This window comes from Rhododendron vialii, chromosome 1a (assembly GCF_030253575.1).
Source record: "Rhododendron vialii isolate Sample 1 chromosome 1a, ASM3025357v1".
In the NCBI taxonomy this organism is placed as follows: Eukaryota; Viridiplantae; Streptophyta; class Magnoliopsida; order Ericales; family Ericaceae; genus Rhododendron; species Rhododendron vialii.
The window spans coordinates 16,397,370-16,417,989 of NC_080557.1; the positions used below are offsets into that span (position 1 = coordinate 16,397,370).

A 20,620-nucleotide genomic window follows, 5' to 3' on the forward strand; every position below is an offset into this window, starting at 1 on the left:
TCCTCTTCATGGAAGAGTCATAGACAGTACCGAGAGAGAGAGAGAGAGAGAGAGAGAGTCCTTGTAGGTTGCACTCCTCAAAGAGAGAGAGAGAGAGAGAGAGAGAGAGAGAGAGAGAGAGTCCTTGTAGGTTGCACTCCTCAAATTTTCTTGTGGTCATAGTTGGCCATAATTTGTTGCCCTTATATAAGTAGAGATATCATGGGGGGCATGGGATTCTCATCTTATCATTTGTCAGAACACTTTCCTTAAGGGGTAAGGAAATGTACCATCCACCTTCTGTTTTAAGAAATACCCTCCATATCCTGTTGATTGATTTTTTTTTTTTTGGGTACTTCGGAATATATACTCTGCTGAGTTTCGCTTTAGGGCCGAAGGCTGATTTTTATTGGCTCCACTAACAAGCCATTGGTTTAGGCTGGATACACTTGCCTTAAATGCATGTGTCCACTTGACAGATTGTACTCACTTTTGCTTGGTTAAAAATGAAATTGATATTCGCGCTCTATTTTTTTAATGTAGGCACTCTACTGTCAATGTGACTTTCAATGTGAAGTAACTTTAAATTGAAAATGAAGCGCCTGCATTAAAAAAAGGGAGTGCGAATATCAATTTCCAATAAAAAAGAAAACTTTTTAAAGATTTGGTTTAGAAAGTTTACTTTTTTAATTGATCTCACATTAAAAAAATTATAGAGATTAAAGAAATTCGCATGATGACATCACAACAAGGAGCGAACATCTCATTGAAACTGACCGATCAGTGGCCTAATGGTTTGGTATTATGAATTTGACGTTTTTTTTGGAACCAAAAATTTATATCCAAAACCAAATAGTACAAAATACTCAAAGAGTCCGAACAACAAAAACAAGAAAACTATTATAAGAAAAAAATAAAAACCCGCCAAAAATGAACAGCCGCAGTGCTCAAGACCATCGATCCGCTCGTGAATGTGGTTGGAGGAAGTAGGAGAAATAAAATCACCCACCCCCAAATCCATCACCAAGGCTGACCGATCTGAATGAAAAATAAGACCTGGGTCTTCACCGTCCAAAAATGATGGGGTAGGTGGGAGAACTTCCCTCATGATGATGAGAGTCTCAACCACCACAAAGCCATGAAGAAGGGAGAGAGGAGAAGGAGAGAAGACGGGCGGGCGGGGATGGAGGAGCCGCATGGGAGGGGAAGGAAGAAGAGGGAGGCGGCTGAACTCACTCCCTCTCTAGGAAGAAAGCGAGGCTCTCAACTTCTCGAACTCTCTCTCGCTCATTAATTTATGTGAAGTTCAATTTCACGAATTAGGTTGGTTCTCAAAATCTTCAATCCTTAGAAGTTGATTTGGTTATTGGTTTGGTTTACCGCAACCGATCTGGCCTGTCCTTGCTCACCCTAGTAACAATTTTGCTTGGGGGGGTGGTGGGGGTTGTGGGGGTTTGAGCAATCCTCAAGTATTTGGGGTGTTTTATATTGATCACATGGATTCATGATGAAGGTGGAATTCTATACTTCCATGATTGGTGCCACAAGGCTGGGAATGGAGCCGTGGTGGCTTCATTTTGTGTTCTCTTCCTATCCATACAACTTCTACATCCACAAAGAATTCTAGCAAAGGTAGAACTAATATCTTGACGAATGAAATCAATTTTTATATTCATTTTTTGGGCATTGGAAGGAGTCAGTATTGTTAGAATAGATAGATTAACGCTTTGGAGGAGGAGAAGGAGTTGAAAATCCTTATATCCTTCCTCCTAGCTAGCACATAAGTGCACCTTCATGCTGTTGGGTCAAAGGCCTCTTAGAGTGTCGACGTGTCGTTGCAGACGAACAGAACTAAAGAAGCCGAAATTCTTGCCCATAATGGGATTCGAAAGGCCAAAAACTACCCATGCTGCAATATATGTACATTTTTTTGGGTGAGAACCCATGCTGCAATAATTGAAATGCTTTCTGCAGCAAAGTACCATACTCTTCATTCATGCATTCTTATGACCCCCGCACCAAAGTTGCCAAATTGTACCGACAAGGTATTCGTATGCTTCATGACTTTTTGTTTGTCTTTTTGATAACCGGGTGTTTGGGTTAGATTGCGTGTATCTTGATTAATCCTTGAAATCTGAAGTTAAAGACCGGAGTCCATTTATGGCCATAACAACTTGGGAGTATTTTCCTTCTTAAGAATAACTCTAAGCAGACATTGTACCATCAAACTGTAAGATATCTCCATTGTTATTCATGCACACAAGATCACCAATAAAGTATCGTCTCATGCTTTTCATGAGCAGAATAAGGCTTTGCAAAAACTGCAAAACACACAATCAATTAAAATTGAATGTGCCAGCATCACCCATAGCAACACTTTTTTAAACAAAAAAATCCACATAACTATACGGCAAGACTACGCCTACTGCTCAACATCTCACCGCCTGTCTCGGCCATCAACGGTCCGATTTTTAAAATCCAGACCGTTCATAACACTTTTGGACGGTGAGATTGAGAGCGGTGGGGGGAGCAGTGGATGTTGAGCAGTGGGCGTAAACTTTCTATGAACTATAAGTATGTATACTATATGTGGTCAGCTATCGAATCATATACATCATTGAAATTCCATCAATTGTCATGAGGGATAACTGCATCACTCTTTTTGATCAAGCTAGCATGAACTCTCTCAGCAGCAACAATAGTAGTTTGCTAACAGACCATTTTGAAGCTAGCATGAAATCTTGATGGGAACGAGACGGGAGCGCTGATTCGAGCTCCCGTCTCAGGGGCGCACTTTTGAAGCTCCCTACAACTAAGTCTACATCCCATTCAAGGAAAATAAGAAAAGCAATCAGTCCACTCCTGATTGAATCAATATGGAAGTATTACGGTATCTAGGTCACCGGTGACGGAGCATGGCGTTTGCAGGCTATGTTTGCTCCCTCTTTAGCGGTTGAGCACTTGAGCGTTATGCTTCCACTCTAACCATACTCCAAGTGAAAGATTCGTACCATATTCCATATTCCGACAGAAGCATTGGACATTCATTTCAAAAGCAAGTGGAAGAGCACGACAAGATGCTTTGCATCAGTTTTACTTGGCAGCAGGGCAAGTCTAAGCAACTCTCCGGGGCTCACGAGAATTTCTGTTATTTTCATTGGAATGTCGAAAAACATAGTTACATAAGATTGTAAAAAACATAAACACAAACATTACTGTTTGGAGTTTGTCCCACATCTGTTGATTATCTCCTCAAAAACTAGTGTATGAGCCTGGACGGTCTCTCCACTCATTGCCAATTGGTCTTGAGTTGGATGTTTTAATATGGTATTAGAGCTAGGGTTTCTGAGAATTTGTTCCCCTATGTTTGTGCCTTAAGTGCTTGCATGTTTTATGGATTCTTCGTTGACCTCTCCACGTGCGAGTCAGGGGTCGCACATACAGAGGAGTGTTAGAATTTGTCTCACATTGGTTAATTATCTCTTAAAAAACTAGTATATGAACTTGGGCGGCCTCTCCACTCATTTGCCAATTGGTATTTTTACATTAAATTCTCTCCAAACAACTACCAATAATTCACAAATAACTCGAGCGTATTACGATGTGCTACTATGAGGAAGTTAACCAAATGATCGGTTGGAGGGAGAGAAACCACATTGCACCTCAAATTAGATGGAGAACAAACAGGAAACAATAACCTGCCAAAAGCTGAAAAAAGCAAAGAGCAGAACACCAAGGGCTTTCATACAACAAAACCATTAGAATACTTAAAACAACAAAAGGGGGCACCCAATCAATGGAGAAAAAATAATGAACCATAAACACATATTTTCAGCATCCACAATAATAGACATGGAAAGGGATGATCACACAAAGAAGGCAACGCCCTTGGAACATGGCTCAGAACCTGCTGTAACCGTCATCATCACCATTCATCCGAATGTAACATACTATAGCTATAACAAAAATGAGGTAGGATCCCATCTGCATTCCCACGGCTCCCCAACCAATAACACCGGCGTGTTTCAAGATAGCTGGTATGGCGATGCTGCCAATGGATGAAGCCCCAGTCAGGAACTTACATGCGTCCACCCACCTGTTTCATCAGTTGTTTGAAAGGAAGAACTTAAAATATGGGTTCCAAAGTCAAAAGAGGGGAAAAAAATTAAAAGAGAAAGGTCCTATCTTATATAAACCAGTGAGTTTATGGGAAGAAGCCTAACCCACTCGAAGACTCGGTAACGAGAGAAGAGGTATCAGAACCCGCAAAAAACAGCAAAGGCATGGGAAGAAGCACATACATTATAGCTGCAAGTAGACAATTTGGCAGAATGATTGTCAGAAAATATATTAAGATGCAATAGTACGTCAAAATTCTAACTATATCTTTAATCTGGAGTATACTAGAATCCGATTTTTTCACTTGTCCCATTGGGGACTTGCATCCTAGGTCAAATTCCAATATAACTGAATATGGTATTAAAATCGAGAACAATAACAGTCCGGTAAAGAAAAAAGAGACAAATATTCAATCTCATGGAAAGACTCAAACCCCATAAGGTCTCTTTTGTCGTGCTTGGACATTGGATTTCAGGCGGGAAAGGAAAATATATGGAACAAATAAAATTAATAAGCTAGTAATTTACTTCTTCAGTTTCCCTACATTTTTCTTTCCCTTGTTAAATCCCTACACAAATCCGTGGTCCAAACACATGCTTAGAGTCTTCTATCAACAGATAGGCATCTCAAAAGGTGCATTACAAGGCTACAAGGACAGGTTATTTCAACACGTAACAAAAGTAAAACCTGGAATTCAGACAATAACAGTTAATAAGATCTTATTGAATGATAAACAACTGAAAGCATGATGAATGTTTGAATCATGTCCATACCAAAGCAGAGGCAAGATGAAAATATTGACAAAAGACTAAGCACTTCTCCTTCATCTTTAGGATTTATCACCATGACTAAAGGAGACTAGATCTGTGTAAAACTCACATGTTGAACTCAACTACAGAATCTCTACCCACAACGATGGACTTCAAACACCATAATCTTCCACAGTTTAAAATACAACCTTCATTGAAAGAACCAATGTTCTAAAAGTCGCTCGGTGCTAATCGGGCGGTCAGCCACCTTCGAGCGATTAATCGCATTAATCGGTGCATATTAATTAGTAATCGGCGATTAATCGTTAATTGGACCTAATCAGATAGGCCCCGCCAGCTATCAATCGGTGATTAATCGCCCATTAATTCCTTGTTTTAGAACATTAGAAAGAACACAAGCTTTTTCTATGGTTGATAAAGTCTATTTCCAACATCTCAAATACCACAAGAACAAACTGACAATTCATTGTCAAGGAGCCCTTTTGAATTGCCTTCTGCGAACCTAAGGAATTCATATCAATTTGAGCGTCTACATTGGTACAGTACTGCAAAGATGTAGTGTGCTCATATACTCCCATATAAGTCATGCTTTGAAATACAATTCGATGAAGTAGTCAAGTCTAACTGATTCTTTTCAGTTGAAGGGCCAGAAAATACACCAAACTTTATTTCTTACTGCAGAACAGGAGTACAGGACTATAAACAAAATTTTCAGCCCATCCACATACCTGTTAGCATTGGCCACCAGTTATCGTACAAAGCACATGCCTGCAATGTCATGCAAACATAAGTAACCAATGAATAATGTTTTTCTTGCAGGAGATGTCCACAGCCACAAGTGCATATGTTTAATTCAGGAAAAATGCAACTGACCAAAATTTGCAATACAATTCCTCCCGAGACCAAAATTGCCAAGAAAGCAAGTTTCCCGGATTGCAAGCAGGCTCTCACATAGCCTGGTATGTCTGCCATAATTCAACTTGCCTCAACTCATAGAGGGAAAGACTGAAAGCAATATCATGTTGCGTCAAACTTTCAGCAATGACAGAGCAAATGCAAAAAAGGTGGGGAAAATAGTAAAATGGAAAGTAATCTTGACAGAATGAAGATGAACAGATAAAATAACAACTTAGGAAAGTGGATCGAAATTGCCATGATTTCCGGTGACATTAGAGGAAGTGAGTTTCATACTAAAAGTTTGTTTATCTATCATTAATAGGAACCACGCCTTTCCCAATTTTCAAGGTTTGTATTCCGCAGACACAGTTGGTCCCTGTCCAAAGAAGTAGGTGATAACCTCAAGGAACCCAACTATGAAAATTAAGAAGAGCCTAGAGCATAAAATGTGAGATTATACAACAATATGAAAAGGGAGGGGCGATTAATGAATTTATCTCAGCAAGCACCAATTAGATGGGACACAAAATAGCATTCCAAAACAACTACGTAATACTCCGTATGTAAGTGCAGTGTACCCATGATCAAACTCAGAAATGGTACACAAGCCAAGCTGCCAAAGCACTAAGTTCTAGTGTTATATAACAGAGCTTCAAATTGGGAAGTAAATTTAGCATTCTACATTTTAGCTTTCAGCATCTCACTCTCCTCTTTTTGTGTATTAGTCTCTCAGAAGATGAACAAGGCATTATATGGAAGACAACAGTGTACCGCATCCAATACTTGACATTTGAAAAACAAAGGAGAAGTATCAGCAGAGCCACAAAACACTCGACTGAATCTGATACAAGAAGTCATAATTGACAGCCACTTGATGACACCACACATCTTGCTTTCAAAAACTTATCCTCAGTACCAGCAAGTTCTCCGCTTCTCGAATTAGTACACTTTCTAAACAATATAGAGTTTCATTAACATATATGCTCCGTGATTCATTTTCGATTAGCAAATTATTTACAACCATACATTATTCTGCTGTGTTCCCACTTCTCACATTTAGAAGACTTTATACTCCGTGACCGTGATCTATATTGCATCCCTAACTTAAAAACAAAAACCTAAGTGCAGATATTTGCACCAGAAAATCAATGATTTCGATGCAGACAAACTGAAGCTAGGCACATTGCGGCAACCAGGGGGCAGGGGCGGTCCCAAGGGATGCAAGGGGGAACCCGGGCCCCTGCACAACACCCAATACTCTCGTCTATTATACTACTTTTAGGTTAATTAGGAAAAGTTCTATAGGATTAGCAATATATACTTGTAAAATAATTTTTTTATAATCAATATAAAAATACAAGTGATTCGGGCCCTGCTAAACACAAATCTTGCGTCCGCCATAGTTATCTTCTGAACGAATTTCCCAAATTCTTAATTTTCCAAAGACAACACAGTCAACTCAGAACAAATTCCGTAAAAGTCCAGAAAAATTCTTCAAGCACATCCGATTTCGAAAACCTTCCACAATTAAAGTCACCAAAATTGAGAACTCATTTGTATCAGCATATGAAATCCATAACGAGTAACTGTACAACGAGATCGATCGGCACAAAAAAAAAACGTTGCTGTTCAGGCATTTACACAATCGACATCTACATGACGATAGGCGTACATATAATTGCGGCGAAAAATGCTTACAGGAGAAGGTGAAATGCGCGCGAAACCCCGATGAATTAATCCGACGATCTGAATTTGGAGTCCTTAAGGGTTTCGAGAGGTGAAAGGCTTGAAGAATCTACAGCTGTGTTTTCACCAGACAGTTCCCGTCTTTCCCGTCGGTACAGCTACAAAAGTCGTTGCGAGGCAAAACAAATGAACATGGTGTTTTCTTTAATTAGGATTAAATTGCATATTAGCACCTTAAATTATAGAAATTGATATTCGCACTCTTTTTTTTTTTTTTTGGATGTATGCGTTCTATTTTGTTCATGAAATCACGTTAAAAGTAAAGTGCTTGCATTAGAAAAGGGAGCGCCAATATCAATTCCCTAAATTGTCACCCATTTTCACTTTTACGCTCTTCGTCTATCAATTAGTATCGCTTAGCCCCTTATGTCACTCTTAATTTCATCTTATTTTAGCATTATAGGTTGATATGACATGCACGTGTGAATAGTTGATAACCATATATATTGAATTGCATGGCTTATTCTTAATACATTTAGAAATTTCATTGACTTCTTTTTTAAAAATACATTATCTAATTTCCCTGTCATTATTTGCTTTGTGAAACCCACGATATAATTTGGCTAACAAGTCTTTTGTAAATATTTTAAATATGAATAGTATGATAGATTGATACTAATATCTTGGGTGAAGAACATTACCAGCATTAATTGATACAGAATGATATATTAAGGGGCACAGTGTAGGATTTTTTAGATTAAGGAATAAAGTGGAAAATGATAATAGTTTAAGGGCTAATATGTAATTAACCCTTTTATTATCTACGGTGAACATGGGACAAGATAGCGACAGCTTGGCTTTTGGGAGAAAAAAGAGAGAATAACTACACCACCTAGTTTTACTGCCTCATCCGCTACTTATTCAAAACGACGTCGTTTTGGAGAGTTTCAAACCAAAAAAAAAAAAAAAAGAAAAATTTTCGAAAAACTCAATATCCCTGTTTCCCCTCTTTATGCTTAGTTAAGGAAGAAGACAACTGCCACACCCAACCTAGCCCACCGCCGACAACTGCCACACCCAATCTAACCCACAGCCCACCACCACCACCACCACGGCGGACGACTCCGACGAAAAAGATGCATTCATGACCGCCGACCACCATCACCGGCATGCGCCGACGAGGTTCGAACCACAATCATTGGTATCGATCTTGAACGCCGACAACGCCGACGAAGGTGTCGACCACCATCACCGTCGTACGACAACGAAGGTCTCTCTCTCAAACACACCAATCGATCGAACTAGGGTTCCAATTTCAATACGTAGATATTGGGAATTTCTGTACAAAAAATTAGGGTTCCAATTAGTGTTCCAATTTCAATCAGTTTTAGTTCTGTTGATGTTGCAATCATTTATGCATCCTTTTTTTTTCAACGGAAGAAGCAAATTCATTAATCAAGCCATACGACATCTACAGATGAACTCTGAATACAGAACAGTACATACGGCAAGTACAGATTTCCACCCAAATATAGAGAAACAAAGACATAATACAAGAAAAGATTAAGAGACGAAACTAGTGTCTAGCACCTATGCAAGAGCCAAATGCTCACTTCTTCACACCGTCAACATGGCAGGCTAACGTGGAGCTAGTACCCAGACACCACCGTCTTGGGATGGCTGAGCTCCGAATCAAAGATAACATTAAACCTGTGGAAATCAGTCACCAGATCTGGAAAAACCAGATCGGAACAAAACACGATCATTTATGCATCTTATCTGATTGTTTTATTAAGCCAACGGGAAAATTATTGGGTGTTTGTGTGTCCACTTATTATCTTGTGCTCCTAGACAAATTAGTAGATAAGATCAAGTCTAAAACCCACACAATTAGTTAAAACTCGACATGTACATCACTTATAAAATAATTAAGGATCCAGGATATTACATACACACTGTAATTTCGATGAAAAAATTTAACAGCAAATTGCGTGCCAATCATGAATTGTGCTAATAGCTAATTCATATCCACCAATGGAATATCCAGATAATCCTGTGTAAGTGTATGTTTAGTCCAAGAATTTAGTAAAAAGAAAAAATGAATTTATAATGAAGCAAATAAAATTTTATAACCAAAGAATCAACAAGCAGATAACTTAATTATGCTGCCTTTCTAAGGCTGTGTTCCACAACCCAAATAAGAACTTATTTTTTGTTGAATAAGAAGGCTTGTTCCCCAAAAAATAAGAAGGAGGTGCTTATTTTTCAAAATTTATATAGGAACCAATGGGCGCCGGAGAGGGAAATCGTATCAGCGGCCGCGCCGGGCCATCTCCGGCCACCGGACGGCCGATCCGAGCCGTCCAAAAATTCTATAAAAAAAAACCAAGGGGGCCATCGCGGGAATCAACGGCATCCGAGGTGTGTAGGGTGCTTGATCCGAGCACCCATTTTTCGTGTATATATGATCATCACATATACACAGAAAATGGGTGCTCGGATCAAGCATCCTACACACCTCGGATGCCGTTGATTCCCGCATTGGCCCCTCGGTTTTTTTTTTTAGAATTTTTGGACGGCTCGGATCGGCCGTCCGGTAGCCGGAGACGGCCCGACGCGGCTGCCGGTACGATTTCCCTCCGCCGGCTCCCATTATCATAGCAACAGTCTTATTTTTGTATAAGGCAACTTCAAGCTCAAAAATCATGTGTTTATACAAATAATTTTCCTATCACTATGGATCTTGTTTGATAGGTCTCATTGAAATCTTTAATACGGTGCAAAAAAAATTGATTTTTTTTTTCATTTACATGATTTTTGAGTTTGAAAATGTGAAAGAAACTTTTTATTTGGGTTTTGTGGAATGACCCTTCTTATTTTTGAATGAGAAGTGGCAAAATAAGTACTTATTTTTTAAGAAGGTTTCCGGAACGGGGCCTAAGCACCATCGGTCTTGGGACACATGAATTTCTTGGCTAATTGGGAAGTTTTGTCGGAAAACACTTTAGACTAACCGATCACTAAGATAAATAGCTTAGCCTGCTATGATCTACTAACCATTACAAGAAAGGAATTCAAAGTTTTGAAGGCATTAATTGGCAAATTCTTGGGGTCAGGTGGCAAGAGAGAATTCTCTTCTGAATTCCTTAGTCCCATCGTAGATGGCCTGATCGGACAAGAGGGGAATAGTTGACGTGCGTGTAAGTTGGCCCAGACACCTTTGACCATTGAAAAAAAGAGAGGGTACAAAGCATACACTGATCACAGCTCTACCAACCTAATCAGAGCTCCTTGAGCACCTGGGAAACATTCTCCATCTGTCACACATTTGCTCGTTTTCTACAACTTGACATATAGATACATAACTCCATTTAAGAAATTTAACTTGAGAACACGACAACCTCAACGAAAACACAAACTGTTTCCATTGTCACTAAATTTACCAAGTTTTGTCATTTTAGGATCATATTTTCCTACCAGGCATCCATATAGCGTTTCTACAATACCATAAAATAGAAAAAAACAAAAGCCCTAACATTTCTTACAATATTTCTTCACTGTCATAACAAAGGGAAAACAAAAACATAAGTCCTGCATGACAAAAGTTTAGAATCATTCCTAACACCTTTAGTTCCATCAAAGTATTGTCAATATCTGCCCACTCCATCAATCTAATGCCTTGTACTCTTCTCCACACTCCTACAACAGAAGTAGTCCAGATATTTCTTTAACCAACACGTTGTAGAGCTAAAAAGCATGAACACGTCGAATGTAAAATGTATTTGCATTGCACAGGTATGTTATAATTTCATATAAATGGCAAAAACTTTAGTTTTGTCAAACCAATCCTATGAAGATACAAATCAACATCCGTAAGTAAAATGAATTATACATTTGTAGAAATTTTTACTCTGGGTCGTGTTTTAAAAATAAGATTTTAACCTTTTAATGTCCTTACCTTTTTCCAAAAGTGTCACCAATGTTTCCTAAAATAACCAAGCATTGCTCGGTGGCTGTCAAGGTGGCTTCCAAGCATTGCTCAGTGGCTTCCAAGCATTCCTTGGCGTTTGCCAAGGTGGCAGTTATGCATTGCTCGGAGGTTGCCAAGCATCGCTTAAGGGCTGCCAAGCATTTCCCAGTGGCTGCCAAGCTGTAAGGACCCGTATTTTTCGGATATTATTTAAAAGTTTTATAAATGTTAGAAATTAAGAAAAATGTAAAGTTTATTGAGTTTATTTGATTTGGGATTAAAGTGTTAGGATTGTTAGTTGAGGGAGTGCAAGTGTGATATATTTTTGGGCTAGTATATATAAGAGGGTGAGGGAGTAGAGAATCATTTTTTTTCTCCTTCACCTCCCTCACGTCTCTCTCTATCTCTCGGCCTCTCTCTCTCTCTCTCTCTCTCTCTCTCTCTCTCCAAAATTTCACCCAACCCACTCAAAATCCTCTCAAATCAACATTCAATCTTTCATCCCTACGCGTATTGTGGTCCGTATCTCACTAGTTTGAGCTCGGAGGAGTTGTATTCCGGTTGGACCAAGGTTTTCGGAAAGCTAGGGCTCATAACTTCTTGGGTTTCGTACTCCAACTTCGAGGTAGGGAATTCTACCTCTCTTTATATGTTATTTGAGTGTTTTCGTGTTTGTTTTGAGTTTGTATTGGTTGTTGTTGAGTTTGAACGACATTCTACTGTTATTGTAAGAATCATCTGTTTTTCCCAGATTCCTACCGGTAGTCCTGTCCTTCCTACCGGTAGAACGTTATTGCTTTGCCAGAAAATCAATTTCCGACCGGTAGGACAAGTAAGAAATTCTTCTACAACCAGCTCAAACGTACTGTAGCAGCTCTAAAGCTGCTCAAACGTATTCATCCACCTACCGGTAGGACTTGTTTGCCTGCCGGTAGGTCAAGTACAAAGTTGTTTCGTTCAAAATTTTGGCTCTTCTGTTTGCAGTTTCTACCGGTAGGACTTATTTACCTACCGGTAGGTCAAGTGCTGAAGTGCCGAATTCTTCTTTCCTACCGGTAAAATTCATTCACCTACCTCTTTTGTTTGCAGTTTCTACCGATAGGATTTATTTATCTACCGGTAGGTCAAGTGCCGAATTCTTCTTTCCTACCGGTAGAATTCATTCACCTATCGGTAGGTGGTTGAGCTGCTACAATGTCTTTAAGTTGCTTTACCTACGTCTTCCAAATCACATTCTGAAGCTTTTCATCGACTCTAATGGGTTTGTTTACACATTCTTTCAAGTGTTTTGGAAAGTATTACTTGTTTCTCACTTAGAGTGGTATCCAACGGACTAGAATGAACTCGTTGTGTTAAGAAATGAGAAATGGACGTTATTACACATTGAAATACGAACATTACACCTGAATATGTCTAGGGATTCAATGAGTAGTATTGCAATTCGTTTTCTCTCGACTCGTAGAACTCCTTAGATTCCTTTAGCATATGTTTTACAGACTCTAAGTATAGAAACTAGAAGACCGGGCATCACAGAGTCTAGTCGTGGGTTGATATACGGTATGTTAAGATATGGGGGTGTGCTTAGAGGTACGGTGACGACGTGTGTATTTGATTATACGTGATATGATAGATTGATGGTCTTGTAATACTATGTGATCGATTAGATGGCTTTTGGATTTGATTGAATGACTTGATGTTTGGTGAATGAGAAGTGGAATGATAATGGATAACAAATGGATACAAAGAGAACTTTCAAGGCTCATGAATGAGTAAATGCCTGGCATGAGCTAAATGCTCATATCATATACTTTCAGGGCTCTTAAATGAGTAAATGCCTGGTGGGAGCTAAATGCTCATATCATTTGTCTTCAGGGCTCGTTATCGAGTAAGTGCCTGGCAGGAGCATCGGCTCAGACTCTTATCGATACATAATTGGCTTATGAATTTAATTAAAGGATTTAAGTTTTGGTTAAAGGATTTTGATGGAAATCCTCTGGTATTCTTGAGCAAATCAATGGTTTTCGATATTTGGGCACAAATCAACGGACTTTGGTATTCGGCCTGAATCAACGGAGCTCGGCCTACAATGGTCTTGAGGTTTCTCTAAATTGTTTTGGAAATCAAAAAGGAAAGTTTTATGAAATTAGGCTCTATGGTTGAATAGTTGTTGTAGTTCGTTGGATTGATATGAGTTTAAATGCTGCTCTTAGTTGACGTGTAAAAGATTAGGGTTATCTCTAAGACGTCTGAAACCTCGAAACCTAAATTAGTCAGTTTATTTTGGTAACCTCTCTTGTATTTTCATATTCGATTGTTAAGTCTCATCGCGTTTGGTGTATACTTCATCACATGATAAAGGGTTCGACGACGAACGAAGGAGAAATGAGAAAGAATGTGGTACCGCTCGAGAAGTTGGACTGGCGATTGTCGGATACTTGATCATGATAGTTATGTTTATCTTTGTTGTCATTGGGTTTCTATCATTTGCTCTTCTGTATTACTCATTTGCATATAGAGTTTGCGTAGACTTTTTTACTGGGCTAGTGTAGCTCAAGCCTTATATCATTTTCAGGTGCTAAACTGGAATAATAGCTTGCATGACTAGAGTGCTTGGATTGTGGACACACCTTTTTGAAAGCTAACCAAAGGAGTTACTTATTCATCTCTGTAAATTTCTTTTGAGAGATGTATTTTGTAATTTAAGTTATAATCCTCTTGATTACAGAATATTTATAACTCTTAACCCTCATAACACTTGTTACCTAAGTAAGATTTGGGCCGTTGAGCCGATGATGTAATATTTGGAAACCTAATAGACTTGGAACTATGATTACGGAAATGGAAATGTTGAGCTCTTTTGGGTATCGTACGGATTAATGTGAGAGTTTTTATTACAAAAATCATTTATATTTATGTTTAAAATCGAGGGCGTGACACAAGCATTGCTCAAGGGTTGCCAAGCATTGCCCGGTGGCGTCCTGGTTCCTGGTGGCTGCCAAGCCTTGCTCGGTGGCTGTCGAGCATTACCTGGTGGCATCCTGTTGCAAATGAATCAATATCTTTGCTGCGAAATCTTCATTTGAACTTGTTCTAGGATGTTTCCCCTGCACATTATTGTCAGCTGTTGTGTTCGATTTATATTTTAGTTTAGTTTTAGTTTAATTTTTCAATCATTACCCTATTTATTTCTCCAATCATTACCCTATTTCTCCAATTATTACTTTTTCATCTCTCTCTATCTCTTTCCAATCATTACTCATCTCTTCAATTATTACCTTATTTCTCTCTCCACCCACTACCAAAAATAAACTAAGCTAAACTCCCAACCAAACAAAGCCAGCATCATTTGAACTTATTCTCGATTATTTTCCCTGCACATTGTTGTTGTTGTTGGATTCTGATGCTTCCCGTTTTCTGGTGATGTTATTCAACAAATACTTGCCTTCTTGAAAAAATGGATTGGAATATGCATGTAGTTTTGTACTCTTATCCCTCTTGATACCCTTTGACAGTTAGAACAAATCCACAACAAACATGGTAAGTTTTAAATTCAATAAAAACACAAAGGAACAAGCAATTATCCTATAATTTGGTTATAACACAATCAAATTTCAATGACCAAGGCTGTGTAGAAACATTTTGTCTGTGGAGAGATGTAACTTGTACTGGGAAATATAAGAAAAGCGGAGGTTCAAATATTTACAAAAGCATGTTTGAACACATTTTTCACTTACTTTATTTTCCCTTGTGAACTCTCTACAAACTCGAGATTTAAACACAATTTAGAGCATACACATTGAATGGAGCCCGACGAAGATTAATTAACAGAGATACAATAATGTGTATGCTCTAAATTGTATTTGAATCTTGAGTTTATAGGGAGAGTTCACAAGGGAAAATAAAATAAGTGGAAAATGTATTCAAACATGCTTTTGTAAATGTTTGATCCTCTGCTTTTCTTATTTTACCCAGTACAAGTTACAACTCTCAACAGACTGAATGTTCCTACATTGCCTTGGTCATTGAAATTTGATTGTGTTGCAACCAACTTATAGAATAATTGCTTGGTCCTTTGTGTTTTTATTGAATTTAAAACTTACCATGTTTGTTGTGGATTTGTTCTAACTGTCAAAGGGTACCGAGTGGGATAAGAGTACAAAACTACATGCATATTCGAATCCATTTTTTCAAGAAGGCAAGAAGTATTTGTTGAATAACATCACTAGAAAACGGGAAGCATCAGAATCCAACAACAACAACAACAATATGCGGGGGAAACAACCGAGAACAAGTTCAAATGATGTTGATAACAATGTGCAGGAGAAACAACTTAGAAAAAGTTCAAATGATGATTTCGCAACAGAGATATTGGTGCATTTGCAACAGAATGCCACCGGGCAATGCTCAGCAGCCTCTAAGCAAAGCTCGGTAGCCATAGAGCAAGGCTTGGTAGCCACCAAGCAACAGGATGCCACCGGGCAACATTTGGCAGCCTTTGAGCGATGCTTGGTAGCCTCGGCTACCACCAGGCAATGCTTGGTAGCCCTTGAGCGATGCTTGGCAGCCTTTGAGCAACGCTTAGCAGCCACCGAGCAACGCTTGGCTGACGCCAAGGAATGCTTGGAAGTCACCTTAGCAGCCGACAAAGAATGCTTGGCAACCATCAAGGAGTGCTTGGCAGCCACCGAGCAACGCTTGGTTACTCTAGGAAACATTGGTGACTCTCTTGGAACAAGGTAAGGACGTTAAAAGGTTAAAATTTTATTTTAAAAACATGACCCAGAGTAAAAATTTCCATGGACGTATAATTCATTTTACTTGCGGATGCTGATTTGTATCTTCATAGGATTGGTTTGACAAAACGAAAGTTTTCATCATTTATATAAAATTATAACATACTCGTGCCCATGAAATTATAACATACCTGTGCAATACATAGACATTTTACATTCGACGTGTCCATGCTTCTTAGCTCTACAATGCATTGGTTAAAGAAATATGTACTGGACTACTTCTGCTGCAGGAGTGTGGAGAAGAGTACAATGCGTTAGATTGATGGAGTGGGCATATATTGACAATACTCTGATGGAATTGTCAGGTCCACGATTTCCAACTTAATAATAATACTAACTTTAAAAGAAAATCCAACACAATATACATATTAATACCCAAAAGGCTTTCTCATAAACCATTTACATGAGAACTATCAAGTTCAAAAGGTTACATCAATGACACTCCAGCCCCGAATTCCGAAAGGTTAGTCAAGAAAGAGAGTTTAGAGATGTACATGTTCCCAAGTCAAAAGAATATATTTGAAATTACAATTACATCTTCAAAAGGATTTTACAAAAGATGGCATGGCAATTCCTCCTTGTTAGCTTTCAAAAGTATGGTCAAACATGCACTTCAAGCACGCCAAATCAATGCCCCTGTGGTATACTTGAAAATAATGATAAGGTGAGCTACATTAGCCCAGTAGAGATTATTATGCTCAAGCTATATGCAAATGAGATGATCAATGCACCGGAAAGAATGTGGACAACAACCAAACTTCCCATACGAACAAGAGCAAAAAGATAAAACTTGAAAACCAACACTATTCATAAACATATAGCTTAACAATCTCTAAAGTCATCCGTTTTCATTATGTCACGTGTTTCGGTTTCATTCCGGGCATTAGGAACCTTGTGCGTCCTATATTCATTCCGGCATCATACCTTACGGTAGATCCATGGCTTTCTTGTGCATTTTCGGACATTAGGGATCCCGTGCGTTCCATTTTCGGCATCACACCTTATGGTGGATCCGTGGCTTTCTTCGTATCGTTCTATTGTTCTCTATTGTACAACGAGATTCAAAGGAGATAGATTGATTAATGAAACATTTAAGATACGAACAATCAAGTTTAGAAGTGATTTGGATGTGATTAGAGAGTGTTAAAAGTGATCGGGGGTCAAAACAATTGAAGTGGGATCAGTAGGAGCAAAACTGTCTCTACGAATCTGGTATCGATACAACATTTTGGGTTGTATCGATACCCAATTCTTTATTTAAAATTTAACTTAAGTGTATCAATACAACACTTTATTTATGTTGTATCGATATCCAAGCGTTACGAGCAGCGATTCTGCAGAAAATCAAGGGCAAACACAACAACGGAACCCAACGATCCATGGCTCGATTAAGGCACAAAATCAACTCATAAACCTGTAGAGTGAGCAAGAAATCCCTACCTCAAAGAGCAAAAACAAAGATCCAAACCCAATCGAGCAAGCCCTAGAACTTCGAGTTGAAATCCTCCAAGAATGCTCCTCTCCTAGCTCAATCCAACGAACCACAAGCTTATAATCACACGTAGAAGGTGGAATAGAGGTTAGACTTCATGGGTTTTGAGTGATTGAATGAGATTTTGTGCTAGGAGGAGTTAGAGAGAGAGAGAGAGAGAGAAAGAGCCGAAAAGAGAGGGTGGAATGGATTTTTGATCTCCTACAACACCCCCCCCCCCCCCCCCCCCCCCCCCCCCCCCCCCCCCCCGATACTAGCATAAACACAAATCACTCTTGCACTCCCTTAAATTACAATCCTAACATATTAACTCCAATTCCTATAAACTTAACAAATTTCACATTAAACCCAACTTCTTGCATTCAATATAACCTTTAAAAAAAAAAAGTTCCGAAAATACGGGTCCTTATAGGAACTAAATGTGTTAGGAATTATTCTAAACTTTCATCATGCAGGACTTATGTTTTTGTTTTCCCTTTGTTATGACAGTGAAGAAATGTAAAAAACGTTAGGGCTTTTGTTTCCCTTTATTATGTTTTATGGTACTGTAGAAATGCTATATGGATGCCAGGTAAGAAAATATGATCCTAAAATGACAAAACTTGGTAAATTTAGTGACAATGGAAACAGTTTGTGTTTTCGTTGAGGTTGTCATGTTCTGAAGTTAAATTTCTTAAATAGAGTTATGTATCAATATGTCAAGTTGTAGAAAACGAGCAAATGTGTGACAGATGGAGAATGTTTCCTAGGTGCTCAAGGAGCTCTGATTAGGTTGGTAGAGTTGTGATCAGTGTATGCTTTGTACCCTCTTTTTTTTTTTTTTTTCCAATGGTCAGAGGTGTCCGGATCAACTTACGCGCACGTCGACTATTCCCCTCTTGTCCGATCAGGCCATCCACGATGGGACTAAGAGATTCACAAGAGAATTCTCTCTTGACGCCTGACCCCAAGAATTTGCTAATTTTCAAATGCTTTTGAAACTTTGAATTCCTTTCTTGTGATGGTTAGTAGATCATAGCAGACCAAGCTATTTATCTCAGTGATCAGTTAGTATAAGTGATTTCTGACGAAACTTCCCATTTAATTAGCCAAGAATTTCATGTGTCCCAAGACTGATGGTGCTTAGAAAGGCATCATAATTAAGTTATCTGGTGGTTGATTCTTTGGTTATAAAATTTTCTTTGCTTGGTTATAAATTCATTTTTTCCTTTTACTAAATTCTTGGACTAAACATACATTTACACAAGATTATATGGATATCTCATTGGTGGATATGAATTAGCTATTAGCACAATTCATGACTTGCACGTAATTTGCTGTTAATTTTTTTTCATCGAAATTACAGTGTGTATGTAATATCCTGGATCCTTAATTATTTTATAAGTGATGTACGTGTCGAGTTTTAACTAATTGTGTGGGTTAGACTTGATCTAATCTACTAATTGGCCTAGGAGCACGAGATAATAAGTGGACACACAAACACCCAATAATTTTTCCCTTGGCTTAATAAAACAATAAGATAAGATGCATAAATGATTGCAACATCAACACAACCAAAATTGATTGAAATTGGAACACTAATTGGAACCCTAATTTTTTGTGCAGAAATTGGAACCCTAATTCGATCGATACCAGCGTTTGAGAGAGAGACCTTCGTTGCCGTACGGCGGCGGCAGCGGTGGTCGACACCTTCGTCAGCGTTTGAGATTGATAGCAGTGATTGTGATTCGAACCTTGTCGACGCACGCCGGTGATGGTGGTTGGCGGTCATGAATTGTCTTCTTCGTTGAAGTCGTGTGCAGTGGTGGTAGTTGGCGGTGGGTTGGGGTTGGGTTGGTTGTGGCAGTCATCGGCAGTCGTCTTCTTCTTCTGTAACTGAGTGTAGGGAGGGGAAACAGGGATATTGAGTTTGGAACTCCCTAAAACGACCTCGTTTTGGGAGGTAGCAGATGAGGTAGTGAAACTAGGCAGTGTATGTAGCATTTCTGAATTATTAAAGGAGAAAGTAGAAAGAGAAATTGAAGGCCTAGTGTTTTTTTTCCTTTTTTTTGTTTGGTTTTCCATTAAAAAATAAGGAAAAGTTGAAGAATTTTGTACTCCCTCCGTTTCATATTGAGAGTCCCATACTCTCTCTTGCCATTTTTTTTAAATAAAAAAATCAATTACTTTCATGTATAATTTTTTGAATTTTTTCACACCGTATTAAAGATCTTGATTAGTACTTTAATTTGGTGCGAAAAAATTCAAAAAATTATATACGGAAGTAGTTGATTTTTTGATTTGAAAAATGACACAACTTTTCGTGGTGGACTCTCAATATGGAACGGAGGGAGTAAGAGAATAGACGGAAAGAAGGAAACTTGAGTTTTCTTTTCACTCTTTTCCACTAAGAAATTAAACAAGGATAGGGATTTTTTTTTAATTCTCTCTTTCTTTATTTTCTTTTCTCCAGGTTTGAAACAAATCCTATATGAAATTTTCAATCCAACGGTTATCTCTCTCAAATGGGATTGGAGCCACACATACAAGGGACCCAATAAATTCTTGAACTAAATACTGTTTTAAGTAATAATAGAAAAACTTCAGTTTATATAGAGTCTTGTATCACAAAATTTTTTTATATGTTTTTGTTATCGGTGAACTCAAATCTTGGAGTTGCCCCTATAGACGAGGCCGAGGTTCTACATCTCGAACAAAAAAGTAATACAACGCTTTGGAGATACGTAGGTTAATTAAGTTAGATTTTAGTCACAAACGGTCCAAGAAATCAAAGTTTAGGTGGAGGAGAAGATCATACTTGTAGCCATCATTTAGCCTGCAAATGAGCCAAGCTGAGTTTTCAAGTGGTTGAGCTCAATTCATTCAAAACTAATCTAGCTCTAGCTCTAGCTAACCCCAATAATCAAGCTAGGCT

The 20,620-nt window shown here is 38.6% G+C and overlaps 1 protein-coding gene across 1 annotated transcript; it reads right to left on the minus strand.

Annotated features, from left to right (window-relative positions):
• Positions 1 to 3,701: 3,701 nt before the first annotated feature.
• Positions 3,702 to 7,641, minus strand: LOC131335423 (vacuolar protein sorting-associated protein 55 homolog). The gene is made up of 5 exons (XM_058370760.1): positions 7,464 to 7,641; positions 5,742 to 5,873; positions 5,597 to 5,636; positions 4,203 to 4,287; positions 3,702 to 4,075 (listed from the first exon to the last, which is right to left on the minus strand). Exons 2-5 carry the CDS (start codon positions 5,838 to 5,840, stop codon positions 3,880 to 3,882), a joined length of 420 nt encoding a protein of 139 aa, XP_058226743.1. The 5' UTR covers positions 5,841 to 5,873; positions 7,464 to 7,641; the 3' UTR covers positions 3,702 to 3,879.
• Between the last annotated feature and the right edge of the window lie 12,979 nt (positions 7,642 to 20,620).